Raw genomic sequence first — 25,279 nt, forward strand, 5'->3', positions numbered from 1 at the left:
TTGCTAGTTCCTTCTTTGTAGTCAAGTTCTGGGTTTGTAAATTTAGATTAGAAAATTGTTATTTTATCTCCTTTGTATTATTTCTAGTCTCATCATGAGTTAAAACAATAGTCTCTTGTATTGATTTCAACATGGAGAGAATTTCTTTCTGATCTTTATCCATATTTTCTTGGTGGTATATCAAACTGAAGACTTTGGGGACAGGTATTATAAATAGTTTTTTATCATTTAAAGCTGAGTGTGGGACATCCATTTCATTTTTTGTAGGTGGTCTTTATAATAAAAATTGTTCATCAATCAAAGATTTGTAATCCAAAATATTCCATCATCTCAAGCAATGATGTGTTTTTCTCCTGCAGGGAAATAGTTCTACAACACAGCTCTGAAAATCAGTTAATATTTATATTCATAATTCAGGCAGGACAGTTTCAAGGTAGTTCATTGTCTCGGCCCCACTGATAAGCAGCCCAAAAGTTTTTTTCCCATTTTCCCAGCTGCAGTCTTCAAAAGTGAAAGTTCCCAAGCAAGAGTGTTATCTAAATCTGGACTTCAAACCAAGTTTCCTTTAGGCATAACAAATTGTAGTGCCATAATTCACAACTAGATGTCATTAGCACTGGTTTCCAGCTTTTTAAATCCAAACTTATATTAAAGCTTTTCAAACTTTTTTTTAAAAGTCTCAAAAGCACTTTTAGTCCCCAAATTTCAAAGCCATATATGTGTATTAATTCCAAATTAATCTTGCATTTTTTTCTGTTTCTCCCAAGTAATTAAGGTAAAGGTAAAGATAGAGGTTCCCCCGCACATGCGTGCTAGTTGTTTCCAACTCTAGGGGCCGGTGCTCATCTCCGTTTCAAAGCTGAAGAGCCAGCGCTTGTCCGAAGATGTCTCCATGGTCATGTGGCCGGCATGACTAAATGCCAAAGGCGCACGGAACGCTGTTACTTTCCCACCTTAGTGGTCCCTATTTTTCTACTTGCATTTTTTACGTGCTTTCGAACTGCTAGGTTGGCAGAAGCTGGGATGAGTAACAGGCACTCACTCTGTTACACGGCACTTGAGATTCGACCCGCCAAACTGCTGACCATTTGATCGACAAGCTCAGCATCCTAACCCAAATTAGTTCGCTGCTTTTCTTTTCCTGAGGGAATGGAGTAGAAATTCCCCTTCCCTCTCTCATCACAGAGGGTGCTTGGGGCAGTTTTTTCAAGAAGAAGACTTAGAGTCATAAAGAGAGGATAGGGTCTCACTCAGTTTCATCCTTGCTGTAAGGTTGCTTGTTAGTGCTTATTGTTTTCTATTGTCAGCAGCTTCTGATTGACTACACGAATGTAGGCAGTCTTTCCCCCACCAGTTTAGAGGGCTTCCTCGGATCAAATGGAAGGGCCGCTGCCCTCCTGCGATCAACGAGGATCCCCTCCTTGCTTGTTGGCTCTATGGGGCGACTGTTGACCCTTTCCAGGTTCCCCAGAGGGGCAAAATTGAATGTGAAAGACGGAGCCCTGTCTTCCTGCGCCCATTCCACCATGACATCAAAACCAGAAGCCCCCCCCCACACACAAATCCCAGGTAAGTCCTAATAGAGGCTCATAACTGTGCTCAGGTGTTTCCAATGCTTTGCCTAGGCATCTCTTGCATTGCTTCATCCAGTGGTGGGATTCAGCCGGTTTGCACTGGTTTGGGAGAACCGGTAGCTAAATTTACCTGAATTTGGAGAACCGGCTGGCTTCTAGAAGTACAGTCTAGCCCTGGGAGGCCTGGAGAAGGCCTCCCAGGCCTAGAACAGCCCATCGGAAGTGCATGGATACCACTTCCCTAAGCCCGTTCTAGGCCTTGGAGGTCTGGAGGAGGCATCAGAGACCTGGAGGAGGCCTCCCAGGCCTAGAATGGCCCACCAGAAGTGCGTGATGCCACTTCTGGAAGTCCGTTCTAGACCTTGAAGGTCTGGAGGAGGCCTCCCAGGCCTAGAACAGCCAACTGGAAATGCGTGATGCCACTTCCGGAAGCCCATTCTAGGCATCAGAGGCCCAGGCTGTATCAAATAAGAAAACCAGTTATTCAGGTATTTGAATCCCACCACTGGCTTCATCTCATAAGGTTTTCATTGTACCATGACATTCTATAAGATACATGTCTACATAGGCACAATTCAATCCAGCACCCCAGTTGTCTTTTCATTTCAAGCAGCAACTACTTGCCAGGGCTTCAGAAAAAAACCTTATGTTCCCTCTGCAACTGCATAGGGTTCATAGGGGACCTGGGACAAGCCATTTCAAAATGTTCTAAAAAGACAAATCCACCTTCAACATACAATATTTTTTCAGAAATAAATCTCTAATTTCTGAATTTAGCAAGTTGTACTTGTTATTTTTTGATTTGGCAGAATAAAACAGAAATTCAAAAGTACACAATACATTTGTTATTCTGCTTATTTCAATTCCTAATATGAAAGGCAATATTACTAAGCAGCATTGTAATAAGTCAAACTTTACCCCATACTATATTAATTTGTTAGATAGTTTGTTAGATAGTTATTTGTTAGATAGTTATTATCGATTTCAAAGAGCTATTACAATTTTGACTGAAACAGTATTGAGGGCTAGAAGCTTGGCTAAAATATAATGGAACTTATGCAACCATAAAATGGTTATTTTCATCCATTTTAAATTTAAATAAAAAGTGTTTGGGGCTATTGGCGTTTGAGTTCAAAGAATAGTTGTGAGTTGCCAAAGCAAGAAGAAGGTAATTGAAACAATGTTTATATGTATACATTGCAAGTTTTGCAAATAATACATTAAAAGTTTTTTAAAATCTGAATAGGGATGAAAGTAAAAAATGACAAATAGTATATATTAGCCAGTGATTTATTAAATCTTCTAATGACATTCCCATTTCATGTATTCAGATGATGCATCTACAATACATTATTTCAGTGATTTCTTAAATGAAGCTGGTAGAATACAGTGTTACTGGAAATGATGGTGGAAACTAATGATTTGCTTTAGATCAAAGAATAAGTTCATGTTTAAACTAAGAATTATATTTCTTATTGCTATGCTCTACCAATTCTCAACTTTGGTTTATTCCAGAGTTCCCCAACATTTCTGGCTCTGCAGAGCAGCAGCCGTGGCAGCGTGTGGTGGTGGCGGTGGGGGGGAAGGTTGCACACCCAACCTAATCTCATGCATGTGCAAATGGAGCTTTGTGCACTTGCCTGCCACTTGTGCAGCCCAGTTTCCAATGGGCTATTTAGCAAAGATGCATAAAATTGCAGTCAACATCTATGAGGATGAGTAAGTCAGTTCCTGTATGATATTAACAACAAATTCTAAATATAGTTTATTAGCAGATAAATCAAAGTTATGAATGCCTTTCACTTGGCATAGTTTTCTGATTCTAATATCTGCTACTCCCCATCTTCCCCAAGATAATGGAAGAAAGATGAAGGTCGGTGAAATGTCAGTTCCATTCATCTTAAAAAGATAGTAGCGCAAGGTGAAACTGGAGTTAATTTTTTAAAAATATGACTGAAGGCTTGCATTTCTTAGGCTCTTTTGTCTGCTACCTGAAGTGGGTGATTATTTTCCAAACCCAATCTCCACATACTATTTTCAAAAAGATTTATTGAGATAAAAAGAATAGGAATAAAAGAATTTCAGCAAACCCACTATTTTCAGGTGAGAACCAATTTATCACCATGTACATTAAGGTTATGCCATTAGGCCAGAAACAGAAGATTGTCAGTTTTAGGCATGACACCAGCTGGGGATCTTCAGTCCTAGGAAGGAGACAATGGCAAACCACTTCCAAAAAACCTTGCCAAGATAACTGCAGGGTAGACAAGTGTCAGGAACAGTGATGGGATTCAGCCGGTTCGCACCAGTAGCTAATTTTTTGTTGCCCAGGCCCAGAATGGGCTTCCAGAAGCGGCATCCACACAGAGAACCGGTTGTTCACATATCTGAATCCCACCACTGGTCAGAAAATGACTTGAAGACACAATAAAATGCATTAAGGTGAGATTTTATTTTTTCTTAGTCTATCTTTGGTGAAGGGACAGGTCTAAGTCAACAGAGAGGTGTTTAAAAGCCGCTGTTTAAAAATAGTTCTCTTGACTTCTATAATACAGTATTTTAGGCTGCATTCCAAATTGAATACTCTACTAATATCTTGGAGAAAATTTCTTTGGATATTTAACTAATGTGTCAAAGAAATATCCAGTTTAGAAAATCTTTGTTGTTGCATTAAAACAGCAGAGATGCTGTTAACTACATTGAGAGTTTTACAAAATATTTTTTCAGGTAAATAAAAATATATTTTTTCACATTCATGGCGCTGCAGTTTTTAATCTACTCTAAAATATTAGATTTGTTCTTAATTATTTCAAGTAAATACCATTTAACCTGAAAATGATATCCCTTGATCTTTCAGGCAGTAGGACTATTTTGAATTCAGTCTTTGTAGTTCAGGAAAACCAGTCTATTTTTTAAAAAAATAAAAGCAACATTAAAATATAGACCAATGTGTTTATTTTAAAGTGTTAGCTATCATATTATTTACATTTTGTAGGTCTTAAAAAAATAAACTGTGGAGAGATGTTTTACACCCTATCTGATAGATGATAGTAGTCCTTTAGACATGGTGTTGATACTGTATGAAGAACTACTTTGACAAATGTTTGTTTTTTACTGCATTAACTGAGTGTGCTTCTTTTCTGCATAAATATAGCTGTCTAGACTCTTGGCACATTCCCTTAGCTCTTAAAGAAAGAGGCCATGTATTAAAACCAGATCTGGGTGCAGGTTTGGAAATGTTTTCTTTTATATGCTGTATTGGAGAAAATGTTTCTAGGATTTTATTTCACAAAGTTAGTTTTCAGTAGCACCGTAAAGGAATTCTCAAATATCTTTCCCTTCTTTGATTTCAACTTCTATATTCAATTTTCCTAGAAGATCCAATTGTGGAGCCATGTGTAAATGAAGTTGTACTTTCAGTTGATTTTTATTATTTTAATTTTCAACAAATGTTAATAATTATTATCAATACAATTAAACATGTACCAACATAATAAAAAGCAAGTAATAGGAAATATGAAATAAATCAGTTTATTCCACCAAACTTCTAATATCTTGATACATCAACAGATTCAGCAGCCAGTTAAATTGTATGTAGAAGACAAAAAAATAAAAAAAAAACTTCAAATGGCAGACTAGATGGGCCCCTAAGTCTTTTTGCTGCCATCAGTTTTCTATATTTGTATAAGGGAGTGGGTGGGAGAAAGGTGGAGAAAGGAAGAAATTAAACCAGATATTAATTGCTGGCAAATTCTGCCTGCTATAGTTGAACAATTGTTTGCAGTGAATAAATGAGCTTTTGGCTGGCCCAAAGATGGCGTTCATAAATTTTCAAATCATCAAAAAATGTTGAGACTATTCTGTGAGTCTCTACCGAAAATGAAATGGTAAAATGTTAGGCAATGATTCAATTATTCCATTACCACAAAATAGAATATTTTGGAATAGGGAATCTTAAATCTTCCTGTAATGTATTGGGTTTTGTATTACTAAAGAGTACCACATGGTGTTAATTGCTGGAAGGTTGTTTAAGCAGGGAAGCTGGCTAATGGCTCCCAACTCCTCAGACAATCCATCTCCAGTGTCGCCATTAGCTGCTTCTAGGGCGGCAATAGGTTGCTTTAAACCTATTGGCCGCCACCTAGAGGCCAGGGTATAAATAGCTGCATTCGCAGCCCTGTTTCTTAGTTCAGTTCCTGTAAGCAAATAATGATCCTTGCTGAATTCACTCGCCTCGTCTCTTCAATCAAGCACAGAATCCAGTATATAACACTGGCGACGAGGATGCGATCCTGCTTCTCCAACAGAGCCGAGAGTCACTAGGGGAGAGGCTGAACATGCCTGGTGGGAAAAGCAATTCCCACCCCCTACGGTCAGCCTAGCACAGCCACGCTAGTGACCACGCACCCAGAGGACCAGTCCCTGGGCATACGGAGGAGCAGGATAAGAAGATGACGAGCCCCAGCCACGAAGAACAACAGAAATGGCAAAGTTCGGAAAGCTGGAAGAATTTGATATAGCTCACTCAGAAAGATGGTCTTTGTATCTATCCAGGGATAAGAACTATCTCCGTGCAAATCAAGTTGCCGAGGAGGGCCTGAAGGCCGCTACGCTCCTGTGTGTTTGTGGCCCAGCCACATTTGACATCGTGGAGAACTTGTTTGCGCCAATGCCATTGGAGTCCATAATGTTCGTGGTCTTGAAGAAACAGCTCGGCGACCATTTCCAGCCCAAGCTGTCGGTAATCACTTGGTGCCACGCGTTCGAACAGATGGTTCAGCAACAAGGTGAAACAGCATCTGAATTCATTGCGGCATTGAGGCAGGCCGCATGCCTGTGCCAGTTCTCTGATGTAGAGGAGAGGCTCTGAAACCGGCTTGTCTGTGGCCTCTGGAATTGAGAGTTACAGCAAAAACTCTTTGCCAAAGAGACCCTGTTATTCCCAGATGCGCTGAAAGAGATCATGGCGGACAAAGCAACTGGCGGGGTCGTACGAGTCATGCGGCCCACCAAAACAGCACAGCATGAGGAAGCCATCCACCACGAGGACGCCGAACATGCGGAAGACTCAGACGACAACACGGAAGTTGACAAGCTACAAAGACACAACGACCAACAGCGTCACAGTGACAAGCAACAAGGGGCGACTTACAAGGCAGATCCCTTCCTTAGGTGACCAGGGTGTGGTGGCCGCCACCAATGCATGGACTGAAGGTTCCAGACAGCCACATGTCAGGCCTGTGGGAAGACCGGCCACATCGCATCTGTCTGCAGAGGTCGCCAGAGGGACTGGCAATCGAATCGCCAGTTGGTAGAGCAAAACCCTACGCTATACTGCCCCAGGTACCTGGGCCCCGGGGCAGTATAGTGTAGGGTTTTGCTCTAGCCACAGAAGCATTTGCCACATGGGAGCTCACCATGCTATTAAGCCGAAGTTTAGACTTCAGGTGGAGCTGCAAGGGGTCCCTTGCAAGATGGAGCTGAACACAGGCTCAGCCATTTCCTTTATATCACTTGAGACATTTAATTTTGTCTGCAATCGCAGCAACAGATGGGCCAAGCTTAGGCCATCTGACATTATACTGACCGACCTCCAGAATGCCAGAGTCGCAATCAAGGTTGAGGCCAGACTGGCCGTCAAATTTAAGGGGTTTTCTGGGCACCTGGACATTGTTCGTAGTAGGGGGTCAGCAAACGAGCCTGATCGGGCTCGATTGGATTGATGCACTTGGCATCCAAGTAACCGGATGCAAGTTGCCAGTCTAGCGACAGTATGCAAGGAATTCGCAGATGTGTTTGACTCAGGTCTGGGAACATACACGGGCCCACCAATAACATTTAAACTAGATCCTACTGTAGTGCCGGTCAGGATTAAACCTCATAGAGTGCCATTTGCTCTTAAACACAAGATAGATGCTGAGTTACATAAACTCATAGAACAGGGAGTACTTCAGCCCATAGTGAATGGGAGACCCCAATCGTCATGCCACTAAAAGCCAATGGGGAGGTCAGAATCTGTGCTGATTACAAATGAACAATTAATCATGCACTCAAACAGCATGCAAACCCGGTACCAGTAGTAATCCACATCCTGGCATCCTTGCAAGGTGGTACAATTTTTGCAAAATTAGATTTGGCTCAGGCCTACCAATACCTTCCTGTGGATGAGGACACAGCCGTGGCACAGACAATTGTAACTCACATGGGGGCGTTTAAAGTGAAACGCCTGCAATTTGGGGTCAGCGTAGCCCCTGGCATTTTTAAAGGCATTATGGAGCGAACGCTCAAGGGGATTCCGGGGGTTTGCCCCTATTTCGATGACATGCTCATCGCCGGTGAGTCCACTGAGGTTCTGGCAAGGAAGCTCAGAACCATCCTTCAAAGTCTTCGTGAAGCAGGCTTTAAGCTTAAGAAGAATAAGTGTAGTATTGGAGTCCCTTCAACTGAGTTCTTGGGTTTCCTTATCGATGCCGACGGCATCCACCTGGCTGAGACAAAGGTGAAAGCCATCCAGATGGCACCCAGCCCCAAAACGAAGGGAGAGCTTCAGGCATTCCTAGGCCTCCTAAATGTTTACCATGCGTTCCTTCCTAACAAGGCCGCAGTGGCAGATCCGTTACACCAGCTCTTGGATAAAAATACAGTGTGGAAGTGGACTAATGTTCACGAAAGCAGCTTTCAAGCATTGAAGGCCCTACTGTCCATCAGTTCTACGATCACTCATTTTAAGGAATCGATGCCGGTGTGCCTTGCATGTGATACGTCCTCATATGGGGTGAGGGCTGTCCTAAGTCACTTGGTGAGCGATGGGACTCAAGTCCCGATTGCTTTCTATTCCAGGACACTGTCCTCCGCAGAGCGTAATTACGCACAAATTGATAAGGAGGCATTAGCCATAGTAGCTGGAGTAAAAAAATTCCATAACTACTTGTATGGCAGGGACTTCGCGGTCTTCACAGACCATAAACTGCTATTGGGGTTATTCACTACAGACAGCCAGACACCCCACATCTTATCCCCTAGAATGTTAAGATGGTCCATTTTTTATCGGCTTACAGCTTTAAGCTAATTCACAAACCCGGCAAGGATATGGGCCATGCAGATGGCCTAAGCAGGCTTCCACTGCCTCAAATCAAGCCAGATCCGGCCCCAGCAGCACACGTTTTCTCCATTCAGGACTTGCCGGAGTTTCCCCTCCACGCAGGGGACATAGCTGCTGAAACGGTGGCAGACAAGACTCTAAGCAGAGTGCTATCTTGGATCCACATGGGGTGGCTATAAAAAAGCCCTGGACCTGAGTTTCAGAACTACTTCACACGTAGACACTTAGACACGAGCTCTCACCTCATAAGGGTTGTATTCTATGGGGGAGCAGGGTCATTGTTCCCAACTCATTAAGGAACAGGGTATTGCAATCGCTTCATGAAGGTCATCCAGGTATTGTTCGCATGAAAGCATTGGCACGAAGCTATTTATGGTGGCCTGGATTAGATAAAGCCATAGAAGCTCAAGTACACGGGTGTTACACGTGTCAGCAGTCTAGGCCTGAAATGCCACACACTCCTGTCCATAGATGGGAGGAAACACACACCCCTTGATCAAGGATTCATATAGACTTCACTGGGTGCTTAGGAAACTCTTTGCAATGCACGGGCGACTGGACGTCGTAGTGTCCGATAACGGGGCCCAATTCACTGTGGCAGAATTTCAGGCCTTCCTGAGGGCAAACCTCTTTAGGCACGTGACATTGGCTCCATTTCATCCATCCAGTAACGGGCAAGTCGAACAAATGATGTGCACCACAAAACAATCATTGAAGCGCATAGTGACTAGGGACTGGCACCACAGACTGGCTGACTTTTTGCTCTGCCAGCATTCAACTCCCTGCACGGCAACCGACAAAAGCCCAGCAGAGCTGTGCTGGGGGAGGTGACTAATCACAAAACTGGACAGGTTGCAGCCAGACCAAGTGGCAGCAGAAGCCTCTCGCCCAAGACCCCTGAGGGGGTTGCAAGTGGGTGAAGGGGTGTGGGCCCAGAACTATGGGCATTGGAACTTGTGGGTGCCAGGGAAAATCATCAAAACTTCAGGCCCTCTCTCATACGAAGTGGGCCTAGAGGGCAGGCGAGTCGTTCGTCACCATATCAATCACCTTAGGAAGCATTTTCCAGAATGGCCACAAAACGAGGACTTCATCCCAGGTCCCATCCACGGACCTCAAACTGGCAGCCAGGGTGAACAATCCACATGCTGCAAGGTCCCAAGCAGTCAGAGCAACGGGGAGGTGGTCATAGAGTGGCAAAGTCCAGGAGTGCAACATGGGGCCCCTGATGGAGAAAGTCAACCAGAACACTACAGCCGCTGTGCTAACTCTGCGGAAAGATTAGACTCTGGGGTGGGCCAACCTGGAATGGCCAGCCAGGGAATTCTGAGTCAACCTAGACCCGCTCGAACTCATGGAACCTGGTCCATCCAGCCCAGCGGGCAAGCTGGTAGACAAGGATATGCCTGGCTCTCCCAGGCATTCCACAAGGGTTCGCAAGCCTTGTGCGTACTTACAAGATTTTGTTCCAAAATAACTGAGCTATAATCTTGTGTGTGTAACTGAATTGCTGCTAGCCAGGAGAGCCCCTGTATTAGGAAAATATGGAACAATGTGTACTTTTGCATACTACTTTTGTATCTCTGTAAACTGTGTAATTGCTGTAATCATTCCTTTGTTGCTATAATGTGTGTACATTCTAGGGAGGAGGGGTGTAATGTATTGGGTTTTTTATTACTAAAGAGTATCACGTGGGGTTAATTGCTGGAAGGTTGTTTAAGCAGGGAAGCTGGCTAACGGCTCCCAACTGCTCAGACAACTCGTCTCCAGAGCCACCATTGGCTGCTTCTAGGGTGGCAATAGGTTGCTTTAAACCTATTGGCCGCCACCTAGAGGCCATGGTATAAATAGCTGCATTCACAGCCCTGTTTCTCAGTTCAGTTCCTGTAAGAAAATAAAGAATCATTCTTGCTGAACTCACTCGCCTCGTCTCTTCAATCAAGCACAAAACCCAGTATATAACACTTCCCTCAATCAGGGTAATAGATTAAAGCATAGTGGCATGAAAGCTTTGTGATACTTAGGTACAGCAATTTCATTAAAAATGATTTTCCATTTATGGATTTTGCCAGTGCATTGGCTGCAAATGATGCAGAAATTAAATAGCGTTAGGAAATAATGCAATGTTTTGTGCTCTTCATTCTTGTTTCCAAGAAGTGCCCTGCCGTGTTCCATTTACTCCCAAACTAGTATTGTGGTTGAATTTATATATGAAGTTATGAGCATAAGCAGACCATTAAGACAATTTCTACCAAAGTTTCTTCCTGAAAGAGACTTGTCTGAAATCACAAATGTTGTGGCAGGGACTGATGGATATTTTTGGATATAGTTCTCTCCTAAATTACTTAATACCAATTATGTGGAACATTCTATCTTTAAAACCAGCACAACAAAAAATTGAGTGAGTTCAGTTTTTCAGCAAGGGAGAAATTATTTTGTACACTCACCTTATGTGGGAAATTCTGATTTTTGCATCTAAGTTGACCAAATTGAAGTTTTCAGAAATGGGTCCTGGAAATTGGTTTTGAGCTCATGATCTTATACCACTTCTAGGTGGTCACTATTGGGGCAATTCTCAGTTGTGAGATTCACAAATTAGTTTAACAGACCAAAACATATTTTAGTGTATCATGTAATAAATACAGAAACATAGTGTCATATGCCCTTTCCAAAGGCAAAATAACAGATGTGACCATTGGCATAATGGAAGACAGATTATTTTCTACTTTATTATTTTCTATTTTTAGTCTAGTAAGATTCTCCTTGTTCATGTAAATAAACTTACAATCTTTTATTGGGGAGCAAACATAATTTGTGGGCTGAATAGATATGTAGAATATAGCAGTGAGCTCCTAACTCAGGGGTGTCAAACTCAATTTCATTGAGGGCCGCATCAGCATTGCAGTTGCCCTCAGGGGGCCAGGTGGGTATGGCCAGGGTGGGTGTGGCCTACTGGGTGGGCGTGGATAGAGTGTGTATGGCCTACTGGGTGGGCGTGGCCAGCTCTACATCGTTCGCATCAAGGCTGCCTATGGGGGCCTGGGCAGGAGTGGGACAGATCTGAGGGTCTCTGGCAGGAGGAGGGTCTCTGGGCCAGGACCAAGGCAGTGGGGGCCGTTCCCTCACTGTTTCCAGGATGGCTTCGCGGGCCGCATGAAACCACTTCGCGGGCCGGATCTGGCCCCTGGGCCTTGTGTTTGACATGTCTGTCCTAACTGCTCTTTTGACTCAGCCATGATTTAGATGAAAGATTCAAAGATCGCATGATCTGATTTGAGTTTCACTTTGAGATTTAAAGGCAAGGCAGTTCAGTTTGATCTTTCTGAGGTGTTTTTTTTAAAGCTACACTTGGGAATCATCAAAAGACCTTCATTTTGGGCAGGATGGGATGAAAATAACATGGATGATTGATTCCCTAGAAGACACCAATTCTTTGTTTCCTGGTGGATATCCTTTTCTGCAATAAATATTTGAAATATTTCTCATGCACATCTTTTAAGGCATAGAAAGCAAGGATAGAATATGGATGTCTGTCAGCACCCACCTCTTCCCACTTCTTAAGAAAGCAGCACTCTTGGAGACAGGGTTTTCCAAGCAGGATCTTTTACTAAGAAATAGGAGATAGAAGGCATAATAGACAGGATCTGAGGCATTCTCTTTCATCTCAACAATTTTAAAGTGCCCCCAAGCAAACTCCCCCCACAGTTCATTTGGTCAGTTCCAGATCAGCCAATCTCCAGGTGGTAAGTCCATCATGGGAAAAGAAAGATAAAAATCTATTTGCAGCACGATCATTTCTACAGCTCCTCACACTTCCTTTGGAGAAACAAACCAGAACCCGGAGGGTTGTAATTCTTCCCCCACCTGCTTTTCTAGTTGCCCGGTAAGTTTAGAGAGAATGCCTAGTAAGAAAGCAATTTGGTTTACATTGTAAAGGATAGCAGACAGGTGGAATAAACAAAAGGTTACATTTAATGAAGGAAGTGAAAGCAATAAAGCCCCATGCTTGTTCCCTCTCCCCCTTGGGAATGGCAGAATCCAGGGGAAGATAAGATTTGGTTTTTGCACAGAGGAGGTAGTTAGAAATGAAATATAAATGGATTCCTGCCCCTCTTAAAAATAGGAGAGATCCACCTGTAGAGGAAACAAAAATATATATGTTAACCTGGTTTGTTGGGATATTCTGTATGAAACTTCTTTAGCAGCTTCGATGCGCTGATGTGACGTTTATGGACCTACTAGTTTTCTGAGGAGGGAAGATGTTTCCAAGCTGCTAGGTATTGAATTGCTCCATGATACTTTCTAGAATCTAGGATTTCTTTTACCTCAAAGTGTTGTTCTCCTTCAACCATGATTGGAGGTGGTGGTGGTGGAGTTTTTGGCCGTAAGGTTGACTGTTTTTCCCTTTTCAGCAAGCTGCAGTGAAAAATTGGGTGTATTTGCCTAAGATTTTTGGGTAGTTCTAATTCTACTATTACTGGGTTTATGATTCCTATATATTTTGGTCCAAGTTTTTTACAGGGCTGTAGGGATTTTAGGTATTTTGTAGATAAATATACCATTTCTCCTACACTGAATGGCGTGGGTTCGACTCTCTTTTTATCTCCTTGTGCTTTGTATGCTTGCCTAGCTTCATCTAAAGCTTTCCTAATGATTGGCCAGGTGTTTTGCAATTGTGCAATCCATTCTTTCAGCGATGGGATTTCCGGTTTGTTTGGGATTAGTTCTGGCATAGGATTGAAACTTTGACTGGTGGCTATTTGAAAAGGAGTGTAGTCTGTGCTAGAGTGGACCACGTTATTGTAAGCAACTTCTGCGAAAGAGAGTAGGTCCGTCCAATTTATTTGCTGGAAATTAATAAAGCATCTTAAGTATTGCTCAAGTACTGAGTTCGAGCATTCCGATTGGCCATTCCCCTGAGGATGATGACTAGATGATGGTTCCTGAGTCGTTCCTAAGAGGGATAAAAATTCCTTCCAAAATTTTGAGGTAAATTGCACTCCCCTATCAGATATGATGCATTGGGGTGCCCCATGCAGTCTGTAAATGTGCTGCACAAATAGTTTCGCTAAGGTTTTTTGCGATGGGAATCTTTTGGCAAGGGATAAAAAGCACTTGTTTGGAAAACAAATCCGTAATTCCCCACATGACAGTGTTCCCGTTGCTTTCTGGTAATTCTACTATAAAATCCATGGGTATTTCTTTCCAGGAAGCTGAGGGGTTCACCATTGATAGTAACAGTCTGGGTGATTTCCCTTGCAGCCTCTTAGCTGTGGCGCATGTTGGGCAGCTGGCCACATAGCTTTCTATGTCCTTTTTCATGGATGGCCACCAAAATTGCCTTTTAATTAAATGTAAAGTTTTTGCAAATCCAAAATTCCCTGATGATTTTGTATCATGGCACAACTGCATGAAATTGATCCTCTGGGTGGCTGGTATATATAACTTCTCCCTCACCCAGGGTAGTCTGTCTTTGATTGTGCACACATGTCTATTTTTCTGGAACCATTCATCTGTTTCCAAAGACTTTCAGAATTTGATTCCAGTTTGGCTACCCAGCTGTGGCTTTATTTTATCTTGGGCCCTGGTGGTTACTGGCGCTGCCAGTTGTTGTTCGGGCATAAGTGGTTTAGAGTCAGTGGCTCGTGTGCTGTTATATTGGGGCATGCAAGACAGTGCATCTGCCAGGAAATTCTTTCCCCCCAGCAAGCATTTAAGTGTGAAACAGAATCAGTGAAAGTGCTGAGACCAGCGGGCTTGCTTAGGAGTGAGTTTTCTGGGTGTGTTTAGCACTTCCAAATTTTTGTGGTCTGTCCAGACCTGGAAGGGGATTTTATTTCCTTCAAGGAAATGACGCCATGTAAGTAATGACCACCTCACAGCGTAAGCCTCCTTTTCCCACATAGCCCAACGTTGTTCTGTCTCAGTGAGTTTCCTGGATGTATATGCACATGGATGCAGTGTCCCCTTGTCATTTTCCTGTAATAATACAGCTCCCACCACCACATCACTTGCATCTGCCTGTATTACGAAAGGTCTATCCGGGTACGGGTGCCTCAGTATGGGTTCGGCAGAAAAAAAGTCTCTTTAGCCTCTCAAATGCCTCTTGACATTCCATTGTCCACTTCAGGGGCTGGCTGGGTTTCACTGCCCCCCCCCCTCATTTTTAACAAGTTCTTTAGGGGCAGTGCTATTTGGGTGAATGAAGGGATGAATTGGCAGTAGAAGTTCACGAAACCCAGAAAACTTTGTAATTACCTCCTTGTGTGGGGTGGTGCCCATTCTAATACTGCCTTGACTTTCTCAGGGCCCATTTTGATGCCCTGCGAGGATATGCGATACCCCAGATAGTCTGCTCTTTCCTGGTGGAATTCACATTTCAATAATTTGGCATATAGGTGGGCAGCCTGAAGTTTTTTTAAAAAAACCATTCTGAGTAGTTTAATATGCTCCTCTTTGGTCTCAGTGAAGATAAGGATGTCATCTAAGTAAACCAGGACCTCCTTAAATAGGTGCTCTCTTAGCACTTCATTGATTAATTGCATAAAACCTACGGGGGCCTCTTGCAGTCCAAACGGCAAAACTTTGAACTGGTAGCAATCCATTGTAAATGTAAATGGATTCTGACAATGTCCATGTGTGGGAAGGCAAAGGAAGCAAGTAATGATATGTTCATTTTGACATTGCAAAGCAATCTGTTCCCCTTAATCCTTTTGATATGTTGGCTAGCTCTGAAGGGCTATGTATAGCAAAAGGATTTCAGGATAGGAAGAAAGTCTTCAAATTGTCTAGCAAGATTACACAATCCCAATATATGAAATGAAAGACAAAAAGGGAAAAAAATGGAAAGACAGACACATAACTAAGGCAGAATATCAGCAGATAGCCCAAATTTCCAAAGATGAAGTCAGGAAAGCAAAAGTTCAGAATGAACAAAGTCTGGCCACAAAAGTAAAAGATAATAAATAACAAAAAAAAAATTCAAGGAAACAATAGGTCTACTAAAGAGAGAAGACAGCAAGGAAGTTACAGGCAGCAAAGAGAAAGGAACACTAAGTTGGCAGGAATAGCTAACACTCCAGAAGACAAGCTCAGGTTCCCAAAAGATCTTGATAGACTTGAAAAATGGGCCCTATGGAACAACATGAAATTTAATGTAGAGAAAAGCAAGGTTTTACACTTAGGAAAGAAAAACAAAGTTACAAGTACAGATTAGGTGAAATCTGGCTCCAAAACAGTAACTATGAGAAGGACCTGGAATCCTAGTGGATGATCACTTAAATATCAGCCAAGTAGTGTGTGGTAGCAGCTAAAAAAGCTAATACAATTCTTGGTTGTATAAACAGAGGCATAGAATCAAAATCATATGAAGTATTAGTACTGCATTATAAAGTCTTAGTAAGGCAACACCTAGAATACTGAATACTGTTTTGGTCACCACATTCCAAAATGTGTTGAGACTTTGGAAGAAGTGCAAAGAAGAGCAACTAAGATGATTAAAGGCCTGGAGAATAAAAAATATGAAGAATAGTTGCAGGATTTGGGTTTGGCTAGTCTAGAAGAATTGGGGTGACATGGTAGCAGTATTCCAGTATTTGAAAGGCTGCCACAAAGAGGAGGGGATAAATTTATTTTCCAAAGCACCAGAGAGCAGGACAAGAAACAATGGATGGAAACTATTCAAGGAGAGAAGCAACCTGGAATTAAGGAGAAACTTCCTAACAGTGAGGACAATTAACCTATAGAACAGCTTGCCATCAAAGTTGTGGGTGCTTCATCACTGGAGGTTTTTAAGAAGAGACTGGACAGTCACTTGTCCGAAATAATATAGGGTCTCCTGCCTGAGCAGGGAGTTGGACTACAAGATCTCCAAGGTCCCTTCCAGCTCTATTCTGATTGATTGATCAAACTTTCTTCAATACCTTTAAAAGAACACATTGCAGAAACAGCTCTTTCTTTCCACTTGCTTTATTAGATGTCAGACAATGATGAATGATCACCAAGGGATGTTTAGTGGAGGACCAAGAGGTTTCGGCAAAACATAAGATTTCACCGTGGCTACCCTTCCTAATAATGACAACTGTATCCTACCCCATTTTCCCAGGTCCATTTTTGTTTGTATCAGTAATTTAGAATAATTATCCTCCCTAATACTTGAACATCTTCCCGTCAACCAGATTCCTAAATATTTCACCTTCTTCACAATTTTAAACCCTGTAGTGTCCTCTAACATCGCATCTTTTACCACCCAGGACCAAGAGATCTGGCATAAGTGACTTACAATTTTGACCCTCTTGATATCCCATAATATTCACTTTATAGATGTGCAAGTTTGGGCACAGCACATTGTCAGAGCTTATCCTCTTCTGGGTTGGAATCAGAAGAATGACACTGATTTGCTCTTAAATTGAGGTGTAATTTTTCAGCTTTTCTTTTTATGTTTCTTTTGATGGCTAAAGGCTATAGCAAAATAACATAGAACTGAATTAAATTATATTTCTGCCTCTTATCATTATAGGTAGTTGCCAGTTATAGGTAGTTGCCAGTTGGTCAGCTTGGACCCTCTTAGAAAGAATTCTTTAATCAGTAGTAGAACTAAGTTGTGTCAGGTTTGTTGTCTGCTAGAAAAACATTTTTGGTTAAATTGAAGCAAAAGCAGACCATGAGATACAATATCAAAGAGAGAGACTGGCATACTATTTGGAGCTTTACCATACCCTACTCCTAAACATAAAGGTATGTCTTGTCGATCGGAAGGTCGGCAGTTTGGCGGGTCGAATCCCGAGTGCCGCGTAGCAGAGTGAGCGCCTGTTACTCGTCCCAGCTTCTGCCCACCTAGCAGTTTGAAAGCACATAAAAATGCAAGTAGAAAAATAGAGACCACTACGGTGGGAAGGTAACAGCGTTCCGTGCGCCTTTGGCATCTAGTCATGCCGGCCACATGACCACGGAGACATCCTCGGACAAGCGCTGGCTCTTCGGCTTTGAAACGGAGATGAGCACCGGCCCCTAGAGTCAGAAACGACTAGCACGCATGTGCGGGGGAACCTTTACCTTTACCTTTAATCAATTGTAGCAGGTCATAAATCCAAAGTAGCTATTCTGCATTCATATCATTGGTAGGAAGGGGCAATTTGATTCACTGAGCATTTAGTTTTATACAGTACTTCAGCAGTTTTTCCATATGTCTTATCCCTTTGTTTCTATCTTATATTACCTGTCACTCTTCTTTTAGAAATGTATCTTTCTAAATATGTAGAACACTTCCTCAATAGTGATTCATAGTGTCTTTTAATATCACTCAGATATTCTTGTTCTGAGATAGCAGTAATGAGGAGAGATTTTTACATCACTGCATCAATGTTTAAGCGAATTAGAAAATACTTCAAATCACTACAGTGGTAGAGAAAGGGCTTTAGTTTCTTTCATGAGTATGACTTGTTCTTAAGTAGTGGAAGGCCTTTAGATTTTTAAAAACTGTATCCTTTACAAAATGGATAACCATATCCACAAAATGATATGTTTGTATATATTTTAAAGTTATTATCAAGTAGCTTATTATCAGATAAGCAGGCTTGGGGCTTGAGGTCCAGGGGTTAGAAGGCACAATTGCTACAAGACACTTTTTTCCTAAAAATATCCTGCTTCCTGTCTTTTATCATCTCTCTGTCTAGCACTACTGAGATGTTACCGCCTACCCTATACTTCCTGACCTTAAGTCCATATTATCAGCTCTTATACACAGTTGAAACAAGCAAAGAATAGTCAACTTCTTTGTGATCCTGATGACACCATATGAGGAAGACAAGATGGCTCCTATCCTAAAAGTATAGAGTTTGCAGAAGATGCTTGGGAATGTTCCTGAGGATTTGATTCAACTGAAGCACTAGTCACTTCTTGGAATGAGAAAGTGATTATGGGTCCAGATTGAATTATAGCTCAGTGGCCTCTTTCTGCACAGGGTTTTCAAAGAAACCATCCATCCTGGCCTCCTTTGAACTTGGCATTCAATACTACCAGTCATGGTATCCTTCTAGACAGATCAGGGTGTTGGGAGTGGGAGGCATAGTGTTATAATGGTTTTCCTACTTCTTCCAAGTCATTACCAATTAGTATTGATGGGTGTAGAAATTCAGGCCTAGGCCCGTTCACTATGGGGTATCTTGAGTCTCAGATCTCTCCCCGCCATTGTTTAAGATCTTTATGGAGCTGCTGAATGAGATCACCTGTTCTTCTGGCACTCAGTAGCATCTTTATGATGATATACAAGTTACACCGCTCAATCTAGCAGGACTAAATGGATGTGCATTTGGGGGCCATCTGGATCCAGGGAATTTCCATATTTGGTTCATTGCAGTATAGCATTGCTCCATAAAGTGTGCAGTTTGGAGAGTCTCTTGGATTAATGGCTCCTGCTTGAAGAGCATGTGGCAGTGAAAGTTGAAGAACCTTTACCCAAAGCTATCTTATGTGCCAATTTTGTCCATTTCTGGATCAGGTAGAATTACAGACTGCCACATTTTTAGAATAGAATAGAATAGAGCTGGAATGGACCTTGGAGGTCTTCTAGTCTTCATCTAGATTATTGCAATGAAGTGTACATAAGGATGTCCCTGAAGACTACTTGGAAACTACAGCTGGTCCAAAATACAGCAATTACAAGGAATTATAAGCATTCCTTAATATGCTTATGTAACACCTTTACTGTGTGAGCTATACTGATTACTAGTATGCTTCTGGTCAATTCAAGATGGCCTATAAAGCCATTCTTGGCCAGGGATAGGCAATTTGCAAGATTGCCTTCCAATTCCAATAAGATAAAACAAAGAGAACATGGCCTAGGTCCCAACACTTAATCAATAGATTCCAGGAGAAGCACTTTTTCTTTTGCTGCACTAACTTTATGGAACAACATTACCTCTAAAATTTGAATGGTCTTGATCATGCCTGCTTTTTGGATGATTCTAAAGATGTGGCTTCCATCCAAAATAACGGGTTAGAATGTTTTGTGACAGTGTTCCCTTATGGTTTCTCTTCAGTGGTTCTTGATTGGATGAAATTGCCTCAAAAATAATATGTTTTATTATTTGTAATGGTTGTGGTTGGTTTTTTTTATTTCATTAAAAAGTTTTTAAGTACATTTTTAGACATAAACCCCATCCCCCCATTTAACAAATGGTTGTTAAATGTCATTTTACTTATCTATATATTCTGATTTGCATGTGAATTGGGTGGCTATATAAATTGATCAAGGGACGCGGTGGCTCAGTGGGTTAGGACGCTGAACTTGTCGATCGGAAGGTCGGCAGTTTGGCGGGTCAAATCCCGAGTGCCGCGTAGCAGAGTGAGTGCCTGTTACTCGTCCCAGCTTCTGCCAACCTAGCAGTTCAAAAGCACGTAAAAATGCAAGTAGAAAAATAGGGACCACTCCGGTGGGAAGGTAACAGCGTTCTGTGCGCCATTGGCGTCTAGTCATGCCGGCCACATGACCACGGAGACGTCCTCGGACAAGCGCTGGCTCTTCGGCTTTGAAACGGAGATGAGCACCGCCCCCTAGAGTCAGAATGACTAGCACACATGTGCGTGCGGGGGAACCTTTACCTTTACCTTTACATAAATTGATCAAAATAAATAACATTACTAATTTAAAACAATACATCTCAAATGCTGCCATAATAGTAACTAAATTTGTTTACAGACTGTATGGTGAATTTGAAGAGATCTCTTTCAGACAAAGTCTAAAAATGAGTTTATTTACAAAATCACATTTCATTTTACACACACACACACACACAAACACACTTATTTGTTCTGTTGATGTGTTTTCACTGAAGCAGTCAGTCTCACACAATTTAGGACATACCACAGTGTTCAAGCTTGTATGGAAAATTTCATTGTTGTTTATCTGAGTGTTCAAAATCCAGTTTTTTGGTACGTAGGTGGCTTGGTGATTTGTCAGCATGCCATTCCGGATCAGCCCTTTATGAATTGTTTTTAAGCACCAAAATGGACAATGAAAGCTTTCATAGCAGCTGCCTAATTAGCAGTAATCATTCTTGTTAACTATGCTAAAGAACTGGAGTATGTGATGAATGTAAACTATTCATTTTGGGGGGTTTTCCCCCATACCCATTTGCAGCGAGCAAGTTCATCTTGTAAAATAGCCTTTAATTGCTTTGCAATTTCATGTTCATTTTGCAGATTGAGAATGTTGATGTCTGCCTTAGCTTTCTGGCAGCCAGAGGAGTAAATGTCCAAGGTCTTTCTGCTGAAGGTAAGAGAACCACACTGTCAACCAAGAAAGCGAAATATCTGCCTGAGAAGTTCATGAACCCTATTTTCAACTTGCCATCTTGAAAAAAAAATCTTTCTTATGAATTACCTACTTTATTTTCTTGGAATCAGTTGTATCTATATAAGAAAATCAATATTTCATTTGAAAGTCAAATGAAGTACTTAAATTATTGATTTATCCTTGAGTATATTTTGTTCATTTAATTTGTTACCTATATTTCTACACAGGTATATAGTGCACTTTCCAAGTATATCGTTGAATATAGCATGAATATAATAAAGTATTGCATTGTGTAAATTACTGAAATTTAGCACAATCAATAAGCCTATATATTCACAGGAAATCTCATTTTAAAGTAACCCATCTAATGATTTTATTGCCTTCTGTTAACAATTATGTGGATTCATGTCACATTGTAATCAAATGCTTTAAAACTTTTAATTTAATTTAATTTAATTAAAAGATGATGGCGGACGTGCGGGCGGCCGTGTGAGGTTGAGCTCTGCAGGTCCGAGAAGATAGGCGCCTTAGGAGCCCCTCAGGGCTTTTTCCTTTATGCCCTGGGTTGGGGGAAGGGTGGCAGCGATGAACTTTGCAATTGTCTAGGTTTTTTACCAGCGTTTCGCAGGGCTGCCGGTTTTGTTATCTGCTCAGCTGCTCAGCTGCTCAGCTGGTCGTCGGGAGTTCCCGGCTATGTCGGGCGGTCTTGGCTTCTTCGGCGGCGTTTGGAGTTCCCGGCGGCTGGCGGCGGCGGTGCTGCGGCGGCGACGGAGCTGTTTGCGAGCTGCGTGGCCCGCCTTTTCTATCGTTTTCCTTTTAACTGGTCTGCCTCTGCCTTCTGCCTGCTTTTTGCTTGCATCAACGACGCTCTGGGATATCCTAATGGCGGCGGCGGCGACGGCGTTGTTCCCGGGCCGTTTGCGGGCCACTTTACCATCGACTATTGCGGTCTGGCCTGCTTTCACCGAACCGTTTGCCCCGCTGCCCCCTGGGCCTTTTTGGCCCGTTTTTCATCGGTGGAGGCGGTGGCTTTCCCCGGATTGTTCCCGGCCTTGGTGGCGTTCCGGTGGCTACGGTGGCTACGGGGATGGCGGCGGCGGTGTCCATAGCGGCCCAGCGGCAGCGGCTTCGATGATTCAGCGATGGCGTTATGGCCGGTTTGCCGGCCCCCCGGTTGGTTCTGCATATCCCAGATGGGTTGGCACCCCAACTGCTTCTGATGGCCCTGAAGGTTCCTGGACTAGCCGGTGGATTCCGGTGGAGCCCAGTGGAGCCTTGTGGACTTGGGCCATTTTGAAGGACTTTGGAAGACCGGTGGGGAATTTAATGGACCTGGGGGAGCCAATCTTTGTTGATCACAGTCTGGAAGGCCCCAATAATTATGGAACTGAGGGCCTATGGACTGGTGGTCAGTTACAACCTCTAGGAATGACGGGACAACGGGGGACTTGGCTTTTACCAGAATTGACTATGATGGCTTGTTTTTGTTTTTACAATCGATTGCGCATTGCCCCTTATACCCCAAAGGACAGAGAACTCTGGGTATTAGCCATTGTGAGAGGATGGCCGAATTTACATCTGCTGCCCCTAGAGGTGAGAGCTCTATGGGGCAGGCCATACCCAGTGCGGTTGCTCCAGACTTCCACCCCCCCCCGAGAACTGGCTCTGTGGCCGTAGTGAGAGGACGGTGGCAGGCCTGCCCGGGGGGTTTATCCAGCTGAGTGGCAGCGGCTGGACGGAGGCCTGGGACTCCCTCTCTGAATTGATCCTCCTTATGGACTATTATCTATGGACTGCCTGCGATCCGGACTGCTATTTATGCCTTCCTTTAAATATTCTTCCACGGACTTGTGCGCCCTCAGGGGTGCTCCCCTCTCCTGGGTGCGACCCGCCTTGCCAGCCGATTATAACCTCGAGGAAGGGCCCATTTATTGGGACCCTGAGAGTTGGCTGGGCACGGGTAGGGGCCTTCGACGTAGACCTAATAAGAGGCCCCTGATTATTTTTCTTTCAAAATTTTTTAGGGGGTTAGGGAGGCGGGAGGGTTCTTTTGGTTGTCTGGATAAGGGGGGCTATCCAACTACCGCTGTTCTGGCTAGGGCCGATGGAGATCGCAGGGGGGAGGAGCGGGGGTCGGTCACCTCCGGGGCTCCAGGGCTGGTCGTGGGGCTACCTATTCCCACGACATCAGGGAATGGCAGCAGATGTAGGAGCAGAGGGCCGTATCGATCTCAGGGAAGGCCTCTCCGCTGCTTACAAGCGGTGAGGCACTCCGACCCTCTGGCTCTACCCCAAGGTCCCGGGAGTGAGGGTGTGCAGCCCCCTGAGCTCCGGCTGGTGTATTTGAATGCCAGGTCCGTCTCTAATAAGGCTCCTCTCGTTCGTGATCTGGTCGAGGGTGAGCAGGCGGACCTGGCTTGCATCACGGAGACTTGGTTGGGCCCAGAGGGCGGGATTCCTCTGGTTGACCTTTGCCCACCAGATTTCCGGGTGCTGCACCGGCCTCGGGCTCAGGGTAGGGGTGGGGGTGTGGCTGTTGTTATGAGGGAGACCTTGTGTCCGCGGGAGGCCACTGTTCCTCAGATAGTCGGGTGTGAGTCTCTCTTTTTGAGATGCGGCCCTGGTGCGCAGTTGGGCTTGCTGCTGGTGTACCTTTCGCCTAGTCACGCAGCAGCAGCCCTGCCTGAGCTGCTCGATGTCCTCTCTGGGTTGGTGGTTGAGTTCCCGAAACTTATAGTTTTGGGGGACTTCAATCTACCATCGCTGGGAGGATCATCTGAGTTGGCTCGGGAGTTCATGGCTTCCATGACGGCCATGGACCTGACGCAAGTAATTTCGGGACCGACTCATGAGGGAGGCCACACCCTTGACCTAGTTTTTTTATCTGGACGGTGGTTAGATGATCTTGGTGGGGGCTCCCCAATTATTATGCCCCTGTCATGGACCGATCATCATCTCCTGCGGCTGGTCTTCCGTTTTGCCACCCCCCGCCGTGGGTGCTTGGAACCAATTAAATGGTACCGCCCCAGACGCTTAATGGATCCCCAGAGGTTCCAGGCAGCGCTGGGGTCCCCACCTGCCTCCCTTGCTCACAGCTCGGCAGATGCCTTAGTGGAAGCCTGGGAAAGGATGGCCACTGAGGCTCTTGACCGAGTTGTACCCTTGCGGCCCCTGACCCGGTGCAGATCCCGTCGAGCTCCATGGTTCTCTGCGGAGCTTCGGGAGATGAAGCGTCGGAGACGGGGCCTAGAGAGCGGTTGGAGGTCCAGCCGATCCGAATCCGACCGATTGCGACTAAGAGCCTACATTAGGTCTTATCTCGCTGCGATAAGGGAGGCGAGGTCTAACCACTTCGCCACCCTTATCGCGTCCGCAGATAATCGCCCGGCCGCCCTGTTTAGGGTGACTCGCTCCCTCCTAAATCAGGAGGTGAGGGAGGATCCCTTGCAGGGTCGTGCCGAGGAGTTTAATCAACATCTGTCGGACAAAATCGCTCGGATTCGGACCGGTCTGGACTCTGACTGGGCAGAGTCTGACGATCAGGACACTGGCGGTCTTGTCGATATCATCTGGGAGGAGTTTGATTCTGTGACTCCGGAGGAAGTGGACAGGATCATGGGGAGGCTGAGCACCACCACGTGTTTATTGGACCCGTGCCCTTCCTGGCTGGTCTATGCAGCCCGGGAGAGGACACGCAGCTGGTTCCAGGCAGTTATATCGGCTTCTCTGAGTGAGGGTTGCTTCCCCGCCGTCTTGAAAGAGGCGGTGGTGAGGCCTCTCCTCAAGAAGCCTGCCTTGGACCCAGCTGTATTAAACAACTTTCGTCCTGTCTCCAACCTTCGCTTTCTTGCGAAGGTTGTTGAGAGTGTGGTGGCGCATCAGCTCCCTCTGGTCCTGGATGAAGCGGATTATCTAGACCCGTACCAATCGGGTTTCAGGCCCGGGCACAGCACGGAGACGGCATTGGTCGCGCTGGTGAATGATCTCTGGAGGGCTCGGGACAGGGGATATTCCTCTGTTCTAGTCCTATTAGACCTCTCGGCGGCTTTCGATACCATCGACCATGGTATCTTGCTGCGGCGTCTCAGGGGATTGGGAGTGGGAGGCACAGTTTTACAGTGGTTATCCTCCTATCTCCGGGGACGTTCGCAGTCGGTGTTGGCAGGAGGGCAGAGGTCGACCGCGAGGTCTCTCATTTGTGGAGTTCCTCAGGGGTCGGTCCTCTCGCCTCTCCTGTTCAACATCTACATGAAACCGCTGGGTGAGATCATTCGTGGCTTTGGAGTTGGGTATCATCAGTACGCTGAT

General features: G+C 44.2%; 1 protein-coding gene across 2 annotated transcripts in view; it reads left to right on the plus strand.

Moving 5' to 3' along the window:
- The window catches only part of NAV3 (neuron navigator 3), a gene marked incomplete at its 5' end in the record, with an annotated part of 246,791 nt that overhangs the window by 66,929 nt on the left and 154,583 nt on the right, over positions 1 to 25,279 (plus strand). For both annotated transcript variants that reach the window (XM_081330387.1, XM_081330388.1), the window contains one exon: positions 20,878 to 20,950. In XM_081330387.1, coding sequence (XP_081186513.1) covers positions 20,878 to 20,950 — 73 coding nt within the window. The remainder of the gene's footprint in view (positions 1 to 20,877; positions 20,951 to 25,279) is intronic.

This window comes from Vipera berus (genome assembly GCF_964194415.1).
Source record: "Vipera berus genome assembly, chromosome: 6".
NCBI lineage: Eukaryota > Metazoa > Chordata > Lepidosauria > Squamata > Viperidae > Vipera > Vipera berus.